Source organism: Lepidochelys kempii, chromosome 24 (genome assembly GCF_965140265.1).
Source record: "Lepidochelys kempii isolate rLepKem1 chromosome 24, rLepKem1.hap2, whole genome shotgun sequence".
In the NCBI taxonomy this organism is placed as follows: domain Eukaryota; kingdom Metazoa; phylum Chordata; order Testudines; family Cheloniidae; genus Lepidochelys; species Lepidochelys kempii.
In genome coordinates, this window is record NC_133279.1 from 6732804 (window position 1) to 6745767 (window position 12964).

Sequence of the window (12964 nt, forward strand, 5' to 3'; positions counted from 1 at the left end):
TTAACTGCCATTGATTTCAGTAGGAGTGAGGCACCTAACCCTCTTAGCCAGGTTTGAAAATCCCACTAGGCACATGTCTGCATTTATAGGCACCTACATACCTTTGAAAATCTGGCCCAAAGTCACTTTGGGAAATGGGACTTAGACTATTTTGAAAATCGTGTCTTATGTTGTCTTTTTTTCTCACACATGCCAGAGCTTTCATGATCTGCAGTGCGGTTAACAGTCCTCCAAGACAAGACAAGACAACAACCGTTACATGTCTTCGTTGTGCCACCAAGAACTGTGCTACAATAAACCAAACATGGAAGGCTGGGGAGGATTTACATTGGGATTGTCAGAGGCCCTAAGTGGTTTAGGAGCATTTTCCTTTGAAAGTCAATGGGGCTTGTGCTCCGAACTCATGTGGGTTTGTTTATTTACATCATCCATATTCTGGACATTTAATTATTCTGAATTATTATTTACACCCCTGTGCCACTAGAACGCAGAGAAAATCTACAAGAAATGCTGTAGCCTCTGAAGAGTCTTTAGCCCACCCATCACCACAGCACATCCTCCTCGGAGGCGTCCCTCACTGGAAATGACCAAGACACTGTACCCAGTCACTGCAGCAGTGCAGTCGGCGTCAGCCTTTGGGCCACTGTGTCAGGATTTTGTCCTACTATTTTTATGAACATGATCTTTGCTGAGTATCTGCTTTTATCTTCTTTAGGTAAAACTTCTGCATTAAGCTCTGGAATTGGGTAAACAGCCTTGACAGTAGGACACTAGAATTGAATACTCTATCTATGATATGTTTTGAAACTTTTGCTGGATATTAATTGCATTTCCATTCACTTGTATAAAGTTACAGCAGCTTTTTAAGCATTTGGGATGCAGAGAATAACCATTATCAGATTAAGTAATTTCTTTTGCTCAGCTATCCATTCCATCTGTGGCAGTTGGAGACCTGGCGGACACTGACTAGAACAATATTTTATTTCTCCAGTACTGGGAGTGAAGTTATTTCTGTACCAGACTCAGCGGATCCAGTTTGTTGAAGTTAGTGACAACGCAAAGATCCAGTGTTCTTCCACAGAAAACTTGGAGGGAGGAAGTAACATATTATGGTATTTGAGAAGAGAAGGTGAGAAACCCACCTGCATTAAGCGCTGTTTGGATGATCAAAATGTAAGTAAATTTGCTTGCAAACATGAGACACACAGCTCGACACTGGAAATCAACAACGTCCAAAAGACTGAGTCTGGCATTTACTACTGTGCATATAGATACAGCAGCTACCTGATTTTCGGGAATGGATCCACGCTGATTGTTGGAGGTAAGGAACCATAGCTTGTTTAAGGAGACTAACAACTGATAGATAAAGCCTATTTCATGTTCCCATTAAAATGTGACAAGATACCATAGTTATTGCTGAATGGTTCAAAGGAAAGCATGCTTTAAGCCAAGCAGATCAGCTAAACGTTAAATGCTTTGGGTATAGAAGGAATATAACAACATTTATTGTTATAAAATATATGTGTAAAACTTGAAAGTGCCAAAACTAAACTATTGAAGTTTCTCTGTGACTGTTCAGGGCACCCAGGTAGGGAACATAAGACAGACAAGGTGGGTGAGATAATATCTTTTATTGGGCCATCTTTGGTTGGTGAGAGAGACGAGCTTCCTTGCTGACACAGAGCTCTTCTTCAGATCTGGAAAATGACACTCTGAATATGTTTCCCAGACCTGAAGGAGAGCTCTGAAGCAGCTTGAAAGTTTGTCCCTCACCAACAGAAGTTGGTCCAATGAATGGTTTTACCTCACCCACCTTGTCTCTCTGAGTGAAAGATTAATACCTTTAATCAGACTGCAGCTCATTTGATCATTGCACTGAATTCACCACCTCCGTTTGCTCAGACAGTTATACCAAGAGCAGCTGGGTGATGCTTCTGGTCCCATTTCCACATGGCAGTCAAGTCACTGGGACAGCGAATCTGGCTTGTGTGATCCATGGAGTGTCCAGCCCGGTCCATGTTTCCTGGAGTGTTTCTGGGGAGCTGCAGGAACAGGGGCTGACGCGCTCACTGAAAGCAAAGGATGGATCTTTAACCCTCATAAATCACATCAGCGTCCCCATGGACACCTGGACCAGTGGGAAGAATTTCACCTGTGAAGTCAAATTCAACTCTTCCGGCAACAGTGTGAAGAAAAGTACCAGGTATCCTGCAGGTGAGTGATACGATATTTAAAGATAATGGAAACTCAGATGCAAAATATGCATGTGACCAAGATGAGAGCTGCTTCTATGTGATTTTCCTTTACAGAAATTTGGAATATTCTATGGCTTCATTAGAATTTCTCCAGAGAATTTGGGGAAAAGTAAATTGAGGTGTTACAGGGACCACAAGACAACATACCTCTGATTTCTAGGACAGCTTTCTCCCAGACTGTCCATATAAAGCACTGTAAAGAGTTAAATAATAATAAATCCCAGGAGTAAAGGGGAATTCAGAGGCATTTGAGAAGAGAGATGTTTTCCAGTGAGATATGCAAAGTGATGGAGAGGCAGTGAGGTGAGGAGAGACCTAGAGGGAGGATTTTGTAGATGGCAGAAGGTCCAGAGAAGATTCTGATTACAGGGGAAAGAATTTGCCTAAGGGAAAGGGGGCAACACAGAGGGTGAAAGGTGCTGAAGGCTCCTGTCGCCTCTCTCCTCAGGGGTTAAGGCCTATGGTGAAATTGGGATCAGGAGGGAAGAGCTGGATGTGGTGGCATCACGACCCTCTTGGCTCAAGTCAGCCACTTACTTGTGTCTGTTTGTTTGCTTCCTCCACAGCCCCTGCCAGCAAGTGCTCACATTACATTGTGCCCCTTGCGGCTGGAGCTGGTCTGCTGCTGCTGGTGGTGTCTCTGAGCCTCGTCTGGACCCTCTGCCCTTCCACACTAGGTAATAAACACAGCTCAGCCCAGCCCAGCCCAGCTCAGACCATCTCCCTTAGGGAGAAATCCTACTCCCCTGCTTGCTACTGCGGACTGCAACTGTCCCGTCCAACACATAAACATGCTCCAAATGTCACAACTGCCAGCACTGATCTCCGAATGTTTGTTTTCTGAAACTTGAATTTCCTGTGTCGGGAGAACGGCTTTGTTCTTAGTGACAAAGGGAGCGATGTAGAAAGGCTTCTACTGCCCCTGGCCCTGGCACCTTGTCTATAGTTCACAAAGAGCACTAGCCTGTCTGATGAGCCTCTCTCTATTTACCATGCTTCGTGGTGCACCGGGCACCCAGTTGGGGGAGTGACCATTGGAAGAGGAACTTTTACTGTTGTCTTTGTTTGTCCCAGGACTCAAGCCCAGGACCTCAGCACCCCCAGCTTCAGAGGAGCACCAGGTATGCCTCTTTGCAAACTGTCTCTGTCTAAATCAATGTGTCTGTCTCAAGAATTTCTAATCCGTCAACTTCTTATGTTTAGTAATTAAACTGGTTGCTCTGGAAGGAGAAGATGAAAGTGAGATCTAGTGGTTGGAGTAGCTGAAAGGGAGCAAAGAGCCTTAATACTAACTCTGGTATCAATTTACTGTGGGATAGTGGGCAAGTCACTTACTGCTCCGTGACTCAGTTTCCCCATGTCTAAAAAGTGGATAACTAGACTTATTGCTCAAGGATGATGGGAAGTTTGATATTTTGTTGTTCCTGACTGTGCCCTTTACAGGGTTTATATGTGGAGCTGGGAACATTTTTGGCACTTATAAGGTAAAGAGCTTTGAGAAATTATATTTGCAAAGCACATGAAGATTTTCCAGTGACAGGTGCTATGGGCCTGATCCAAAGCTCAGTGGCCTCAATAGGAAACTGTCCATCGACATGGAGTTTGGATCTGGCCAAATGTTGTCAGTAGCTGAGTTCTTAAAGTCTAGGAACCCAGAATCCAGCGCTGGATTCCATTCTGATAACACGTACCGTTTATAGGACAAGCAGAAGAATCAGAGATGAGATGGGATTTTTCATCAGACTAAACTCACTTGGATATGCACATCTGTTTCACCTTGTGTCCCTTCATTTTACAAGGGGGTGGCTCATGTTACTAATTGTCGCCAAACAGGGTGGAATCTTATACGCTCATCTGGATTTTGACTCGCGGAATCACAAGGGGCGCACGATGCAGCGATCGGCCAGAGAGAAACGTGTAAAAGCCTGAACTGTCTAGTGCAGGGGAATCCACAAATGGGAACTGATGGCTGGTTCTCTGCTGATCGGACGTAGCCGCTGGAAGAAGGCTCTGTCTGTCTCCGTCTCCTTTCTTTTTGTATTTTCTCCACTTCTCTGTTTAGAATAAAAAGGTCAGAAGATCCCCACAGGGTCCAGCCTCATCAGGTGGGAAATCTCCTTTTGGGGTATAAAGGCATCATGGTGTAGATGATTTTACATGTCACTTGTGTATTAGATTGGAAGCTCTTTGGGGCAGGGAGTGTCTCTTTGTTCTGAGTTTGTGCAGCCCCTAGCACAATGGGTGCTATGCTAACACAATAATTGTCATCATCATCCTCTCATCTGCAGAGGGACCCAGACATAGCTGAATGGCTGCAGCTTCCCTGCAGAGAGTGAGGTCAGATGGCAGGAGCCTCCAGAGGGGATGTGCAGCCTCTGTATACACCGCAGCTCCCAACTCCCCTGATCATCAGCAGGCGCATGCTCGCCTTGCAGTAACGTAACATAGACGTGCAATGGGATTGGGAAGGGGAAGGATGGATGCAGGAGCTGGGAGGGGTGAGAATCTCTCCCCAGGCCAGGGCTGGAGCTGCTAGTCCAGTGCTTCCTCTGGAGCAGTGTTTCTCAATGACCCGTCTGTGGACCACTGCCAGTCCCTGAGATCTCCCTGACACAGTTTAGGAAGGCAGCCAGGCGGGCCCTGGTACCCAAAAGGCTGAGAAACGCTGCTCTAGAGTCTGCTGGTTTTCCCCAAAGGCGAGATCCACAGAGCCCTATGTCCCAGCCCCTCTGCGCCATCTAATAACAACACGTTACCAATGACTGGAGCTCTCCTAGGCCCTGAGCCTGCTCGCACTGCCTGTTTACATCACAACTTGTTGTTGGTCAAGCTGTTGTTCAAACTGTCACTCATTAAAAAGACCCAGTATTGATGTTCGTGTGTCTTGCCTTTTTTATCTGTTCAACGCATCAAGCTCAGCTTATTGTGTAATAAATAAGGTGATCTCTTAAATTCTTTGGGCCAGATTCTGCTCTGGTTTACAGCAGTGTAAATTTGGAGGAGCTCTGTTGCAGTCAGTGGAGTTACTCTGGATTTACTCCGGAGTCTCTGAGAGCAGAAGCTGGCCCTGTCTATCCCACTTAGCATCTGTGTTTCTCTTGGTGGATGATACAACAAATGCGTTACACAGAACTTGTTACACACACATCTTCAACTATGGTAAGGGCTGTCCACTAAAGTCTGGAGAAGAAGTAATGGGCTTAATCTGCAACAAGGGAGATTTAGGGTAGGTGTTAGGAAAAGATTTGTAACTCTAAGGAGAGTTCGGCTCTGGAACAGGCGTCCAAGGGAGGTTGTGGAATCCCCGTCACAATGGAGGATTTTAAGAACAAGTTAGACAAACGGGTCCAGGATGGTCCAGGTTTACTTGTCCAGACCCCTGTGCTGAGGCAGGACCTGGATGACTTTTCAAGGTTCCTTCCAGTCTGACATTTCTATGATTCTCCGAGTGCCAATCACAAATGAATGAATAAGGGCCTGAATCTGATCTCATGTTACCCTGAGTACTGAGACTAACAGGGCTGCAGGAGGGCCCAGATTTCCATTGTGACTTCAAACTGAGGTCTTGAATGAATGGTGACTTGAAGTCACTGAGGATGCTTTCAGCAAGACAAAAGTATCTGGCTCTGGTTCCTTGGCCAACTTCCCCTGTGGGTAATTACAAGAGCTGGTCAGGAGTCTTTAGAAGAAACATTTCTTTCTCAGAAAATGCCCATTTGTTGAACTGAAGATTTGTTTTCCATAGGCAAAGCGTCTGTTTTGATTAATTTTTTTACTTGATAAAAAGGTTTCAGAATTTCAGAATGAAACATTCTGGTTGTCCAGTTCAAAAAGACATCTTGCTTAGAAATATACACTAATTATAGTGGAATTTTTTTAAAAAATATTTTGTGGTCAAAAATGTATATGTTCAAAATTGGAAGGAAACATTTCAAAATCCTTAAAACAAAACACTTCCTTTCACCCAAACCGAAAATGATTTTTGGTTGTAGAAAATTTTTGAGATTTTGACTTTTCATCCCAGTTCAACACAGGAAAATGTTTCAGTGTTTTCTGAAAATTTGTGTGGGGTCGGAAATCCATTTGCTGCCCAGCCCTGGTAACTACAGGAGTGTAAAATTGCTCCTGTAGTTACAGTTGGCTACATTGCTCTTTTTCACTTCCTGTCCTAAGCCACTGCAAAGTGCTGCTGTGGGGCTGTCAAACAGCTGCCCCGCTCCACCCCCACAGTGTGTAAAGAGATTTCTATATAAACTAAGGGCCCAATCCTGCTTGGTGCTGAGGCACTTCCTGTGATGTGCTGGGCACCTCCCATATTCAGCAAAGTCAAGGGGAGTGGTGGGTGCTCATCTGCTGTTAGGATCAGCTCCTACCTTCCGTTCCCTAAAGCACTGTACATTGTAAAGCAATGGAAGGAAGAAGGAAGATGGTCCCCAGCATTAGAGAGCTGCCTGGAAGGGGTTTGTGACAGATCGATCCAGGGGAGCTGCAGCCAGCCAAAGCAGCCTCACAAGTGGGGTGCGGGCTACAGAGACATGGCCAAGGCACCCAGGGATTCTATTCTTTTTTGAGCCAATTGCTCTAATCACTAGCCCACATTGCCCTCTGTTGTCAGGTGTTTCAGAAGGGACATTGACAGATGCACTTTACTTCTTTCTCCCTGTTTTGTGCAGCCAGACTGCAGCTTTCTAAGCAGCCCCGTTCAGTTAATTTTAACCAGTTTATTGCTAGACTCAAGGGGTGGCGCTTAACTGCCATTGATTTCAGTAGGAGTGAGGCACCTAACCCTCTTAGCCAGGTTTGAAAATCCCACTAGGCACATGTCTGCATTTATAGGCACCTAAATACCTTTGAAAATCTGGCCCAAAGTCACTTTTGGAAATGTGACTAAGACTATTTTGAAAATCGTGTCTTATGTTGTCTTTTTTTCTCACACGTCAGAGCTTTCAGTTTGATGATCTACAGTGCGGTTAACAGTCCTCCAAGACAAGACAACAACCGTTACATGTCTGCATTGTGCCACCAAGAACTGTGCTACAATAAACCAAACATGGAAGGCTGGGGAGGATTTACATTGGGATTGTCAGAGGCCCTAAGTGGTTTAGGAGCATTTTCCTTTGAAAGTCAATGGGGCTTGTGCTCCGAACTCATGTGGGTTTGTTTATTTACATCATCCATATTCTGGATGTTTAATTATTCTGAATTATTATTTACACCCCTGAGCCACTGGAACGCACAGAAAATCTACAAGAAATGCTGTACCCTCTGCAGAGACTTTAACCCACCCCTCTAGTATCTATCACCACAGCACATCCTCCTCAGAGGCGTCCCTCATTGGAAATTACCAAAACACTGTACCCAGTCACTGCAGCAGTGCACTGGGCGTCAGCCCTTGGGCTAGTGAGTCAGGAGTTTGTCCTACCATTTTTATGAACATGATCTTTGCCGAGTATCTGCTTTTATCTTCTTTAGGTAAAACTTCTGCTTTAAGCTCTGGAATTGGGAAAACAGCCTCGTCAGTAGGACACTAGAGTTGACTACTGTATCTATGATATGTTGTGAAACTTTTGCTGGATATTAATTGCATTTCCATTCACTTGTATAAAGTTACAGCAGCTTTTCAAGTATTTGGGATGCAGAGAATAAATATTATCAGATTAAGTAATTTCTTTTGCTGAGCTATCCATTCCATCTGTGGCAGTTGGAGACCTGGCGGACACTGACTATAACGATATTTTATTTCTCCAGTGCTAGGAGTGCAGTTATTTCTGCACCAGACTCAGCGGATCCAGTTTGTTGAAGTTAGTGACACCGCAAAGATCCACTGTTCTTCCACAGAAAACTTGGAAGGAGGAAGTAGCATGTTTTGGTATTTGAGAAGAGAAGGTGAGAAACCCACCTGCATTAAGCGCTGTTTGGATGACCAAAATGTAAGTAAATTTGCTTGCAAACACGAGACACACAGCTCGACACTGGAAATCCGTAATATCCAAAAGACTGAGTCTGGCATTTACTACTGTGCATTTGAATACAGCAGCTACCTGATTTTTGGAAATGGAACCACACTGATCATTGGAGGTAAGGAACCATAGCTTGTTTAAGGAGACTAATAACTGATTGACAAAGCATATTTCGTATTCCCATTAAAATGTGACAAGATACCATAGCTATTGATGAATGGTTCAAATTAAAGCATGCTTTCAGCCAGAAATATCAGCTAAACATTGAATGCTCTGGGTATAGAAGGAATATAACAACATTTATAGTTGTAAAATATATGTGTGAAACCTGAAAGTGCCAAAATTGAAGTTTCTCTGTGACTGTTCAGGGCACCCAGGTTGGGACTATTGCTAACCAAAGAGTTATGTTTGCATGAAACAATATTTTGATTTAATGAAAAGTTTATAAAATTTATAAAATTGTTCGCAATTTTCCTTCTAGTTAGTGCAGCTATGTATTGCGCTCTATCCTAGTTAGGGGTTGTGTGGTGATTTAATATTTCCTTCTTCAATAGATTTGTTCTTTTGAATTCATGTCTTAGTGACAGATACGCAATGTTGTTGTAGCTGTGTTGGTCCCAGGATATGAGAGAGACAAGGTGGGTGAGGTAATAGTTTTTATTGGACCAACTTTGGTTGGTGAGAGAGACGAGCTTCCTTGCTGACACAGAGCTCTTCTTCAGATCTGGAAAATGACACTGAATACGTTTCCCAGACCTGAAGGAGAGCTCTGTGGCAGCTTGAAAGTTTGTCTTTCACCAACAGAAGTTGGTCCAATGAATGGTTTTACCTCACCCACCTTGTCTCTCTGAGTGAAAGATTAATACCTTTAATCAGACTGCAGCTCATTTGATCATCACACTGAATTCGCCATCTCCTTCTGCTCAGACAGTTATACCAAGAGCAGCTGGGTGATGCTTCTGGTCCCATTTCCACATGGCAGTCAAGTCACTGGGACAGCAAATCTGGCTTGTGTGATCCATGGAGTGTCCAGCCCAGTCCATGTTTCCTGGAGTGTTTCAGGGGAGCTGCAGGAACAGGGACTGACGCGCTCATTGAAAGCCAAGGATGGATCTTTAACACTCATAAATCACATCAGCGTCCCCATGGACACCTGGACCAGTGGGAAGAATTTCACCTGTGAAGTCAAATTCAACTCTTCTGGCAACAGTGTGAAGACAAGTACAAGATATTCTGCAGGTGAGCGATATTATATTTGAGGCTAATTGAGACTCTGATGTAAAATAGGTGTAACGTTGCCCCAGTCAGAGAGGCTGAAACATAATTTTCCATGACAGAAAGCTGGAATATTCTATATCTTAATTAAAACTTCTCAAGGGAGTTTTGGGAAAGGAAACTTGAGACATTACACGGACCACAAGACAAAGTAGCTCTGATCTCTAGGGCAGCTTTCACCCAGATTGTACATATAAAGCACTGTAAAGAGTTAAATAATAATAAATACCAGGAGTAAAGGGGAATTCAGAGGCATTTGAGAAGAGAGATGTTTTCCAATGAGATATGCAAAGTGATGGAAAGGTGATGAGGTGAGGCGAGACGAAAGAAAACAAATAAGAAGAAAACAAAGAAAGACGAAGTGGGACCGCTAAACACTGAGGATGGAGTGGAGGTTAAGGATAATCTAGGCATGGCCCAATATCTAAACAAATACTTTGCCTCAGTCTTTAATAAGGCTAATGAGGATCTTAGGGATAATGGTAGCATGACAAATGGGAATGAGGATATGGAGGTAGATATTACCATATCTGAGGTAGAAGCGAAACTCAAACAGCTTAATGGGACTAAATTGGGGGGCCCAGATAATCTCCATCCAAGAATATTAAAGGAATTGGCACATGAAATTGCAAGCCCGTTAGCAAGAATTTTTAATGAATCTGTAAACTCAGGGGTTGTACCGTATGACTGGAGAATTGTTAACGTAGGTCCTATTTTTAAGAAAGGGAAAAAAAGGTGATCCGGGAAACTACAGGCCTGTTAGCTTGACATCTGTAGTATGCAAGGTCTTGGAAAAAATTTTGAAGGAGAAAGTAGTTAAGGACATTGAAGTCAATGGTAACTGGGATAAAATACAACATGGTTTTACAAAAGGTAGATCGTGCCAAATCAACCTGATCTCCTTTTTTGAGAAAGTAACAGATTTTTTAGACAAAGGAAACGCAGTGGATCTAATTTACCTAGATTTCAGTAAGGTGTTTGATATGGTGCCACATGGGGAATTATTAGTTAAATTGGAAAAAATGGGGATCAATATGAAAATTGAAAGGTGGATAAGGAATTGGTTAAAAGGGAGACTACAGCGGGTCCTACTGAAAGGTGAACTGTCAGGCTGGAGGGAGGTTACCAGTGGAGTTCCTCAGGGATCGGTTTTGGGACCAATCTTATTTAATCTTTTTATTACTGACCTCAGCACAAAAAGTGGGAGTGTGCTAATAAAGTTTGAGGATGATACGAAGCTGGGAGGTATTGCCAATTTAGAGAGTGATCGGATCTGGTTGACCTTGTAAACTGGAGTAATAGTAATAGGAAGAAATTTAATAGTGAGAAGTGTAAGGTCATGCATTTAGGGATTAATAACAAGAATATTAGTTATAAACTGAGGCCACATCAATTAGAAGTAACGGAGGAGGAGAGGGACCTCAGAGTATTGGTTGACCACAGGATGACTATGAGCCGCCAATGTGATGTGGCCGTGAAAAAAGCTCATGCGGTCTTGGGATGCATCAGGCGAGGTATTTCCAGTAAAGATAAGGAGGTGTTAGTACCATTATACAAGGCACTGGTGAGACCTCTTCTGGAATACTGTGTGCAGTTCTGGTCTCCCATGTTTAAGAAGGATGAATTCAAACTGGAACAGGTACAGAGAAGGGCTACTAGGATGATCCGAGGAATGGAAAACCTGTCTTATGAAAGGAGACTCAAGGAGGACTTAAATAGCTCAGACATAGGTGAGAGGTTTATTGTAGGAGTGGCTGGGTGAGATTCTGTGGCTGCATTGTGCAGGAGGTCAGACTAGAAGATCATAATGGTCCCTTCTGACCTTAATATCTATGAGTCTATGAGACCTAACAGGGAGGATTCTGTAGATGGAAGAAGGTGCAAAGAAGATTCTGATTACAAGGAAAATAGAATTCACCTGTGGGAAAGGGGGCAACACAGAGGGTGAAAGGTGCTGAAGGCTCCTGTAGCTTCACTCCTCGGGGGTTAAGGCCCGTGGTGAAATGGGGATCAGGAGGGGAGAGCTGGATGTGGTGGCATCACGACCCTCTTGGCTCAAGTCAGGCACTTGTGTCTGGTTTTTTTGCTTCCTCCACAGCCCCTGCCAGCGAGTGCTCACATTACATTGTGCCCCTTGCGGCTGGAGCTGGTCTGCTGCTGCTGGTGGTGTCTCTGAGCCTCATCTGGACCCTCTGCCCTTCCACGCTAGGTAATAAACACAGCCCAGCCCAGACACTCCCCCACTGAGAGAAATCCTGCTCCCCGCTTGCTACTGGGGACTGCAACTGTCCCGTCCAACACACGAACACGCTGCAAATGTCACAACTGCCAGCACTGATCTCCGAATGTTTGTTTTCCGAAACTTGAATGTCCTGTGTCGGGAGAACGGCTTTGTTCTCCGTGACAAAGGGAGCGATGTGGAAAGGCTTCTACTGCCCCTGGCCCAGGCACCTTGTCTATAGTTCACAAAGAGCACTAGCCTTTCTGATGAGCCTCTATCCACGTGCCATGCATGGAGGTGCCCTGCGCACCCACAGCTCAGATGCACCATTAGTCAATGAACTGCAGCTGGGGGAGTGACCGTGGAAGAGGAACTTTGACTGTTGTCTTTGTTTGTTCCAGGATTCCAGCCCAGGGTCTCAGCACCCCCAGCTTCCGTGGAGCCCCAGGTACGGCTCTTTACAGACTGTCTCTGTCTAAATCAATGTGTCTGACTCAGGCATTTCTAATCCATCAACTTCATGTGTTTGGCACCAAAGCTGATTGATCTGGAAGGAGGAGGTGAAAGTGAGGTCTAGCTGTTGGAGTAGCAGGGAGGAAGGACGGAGTCCTACTGTGAGCTTTGCTACTAACTTACTGTGGGATAGTGGACAAGTCACTTACTGATCTGTGCCTCTGTTTCCCCATGTGTAAGGAGTGGATAACAAGACTTACTGCATAAGGATGATGGGAAGTTTGATGTTTTATTGGTTCTGACTGTACCCTTTACAGGGTTTTTGTGTGCAGTTTGGAATATTTTTGGCACTTATAAGATAAAGAGCTATAAGAAATTATATTTGTAAAGCACATGAAGATTTTCCAGTGAAAGGTGCTCTGGGCCTGATCCAAAGCTTACTGACCTTAATAGGAGACTGTCCATTTCTACTGGGTTTGGATCTGGCCAAATATTTTCAGCAGGTGAGTTCTTATGGTAAGTCAGAATCCAGTGATGGTTTCCATTTTAAAAACACGCAGTTTATAGGACAAGCAGGAGAATCAGAGATGAGAGGGAATTTTTAATCAGGCTAAACTCACTTGGCTGTTCAGTTCTGTATCCTGTACCCTGTATCCCTTCATTTTACAAGGAGGTGGCTCATGTTACTAATTGTCGCCAAACAGGGTGGAATCTTATACGCCCATCTGGATTTTGATTCGCGGAATCGCGACGGGTGCACAATGCAGCGATCAGCCAGAGGGAAGCATGTAAAAGCCTGA

At 44.2% G+C, this 12964-nt stretch overlaps 2 protein-coding genes across 2 annotated transcripts; both read left to right on the forward strand.

Moving 5' to 3' along the window:
* The first annotated feature begins 546 nt into the window (after window positions 1-546).
* On the forward strand, window positions 547-5128 carry LOC140902685 (immunoglobulin kappa light chain-like). The gene is made up of 6 exons (XM_073323023.1): window positions 547-715; window positions 992-1321; window positions 1903-2214; window positions 2822-2932; window positions 3330-3376; window positions 4089-5128. The coding sequence occupies exons 1-6, from the start codon at window positions 673-675 to the stop codon at window positions 4182-4184; spliced, it is 939 nt and encodes a 312-aa protein (XP_073179124.1). The 5' UTR covers window positions 547-672; the 3' UTR covers window positions 4185-5128.
* Window positions 5129-7684: 2556 nt separating this feature from the next.
* On the forward strand, window positions 7685-12964 carry LOC140902907 (immunoglobulin kappa light chain-like). The gene is made up of 6 exons (XM_073323495.1): window positions 7685-7727; window positions 8004-8333; window positions 9143-9454; window positions 11589-11699; window positions 12113-12159; window positions 12869-12964. The coding sequence occupies exons 1-6, from the start codon at window positions 7685-7687 to the stop codon at window positions 12962-12964; spliced, it is 939 nt and encodes a 312-aa protein (XP_073179596.1).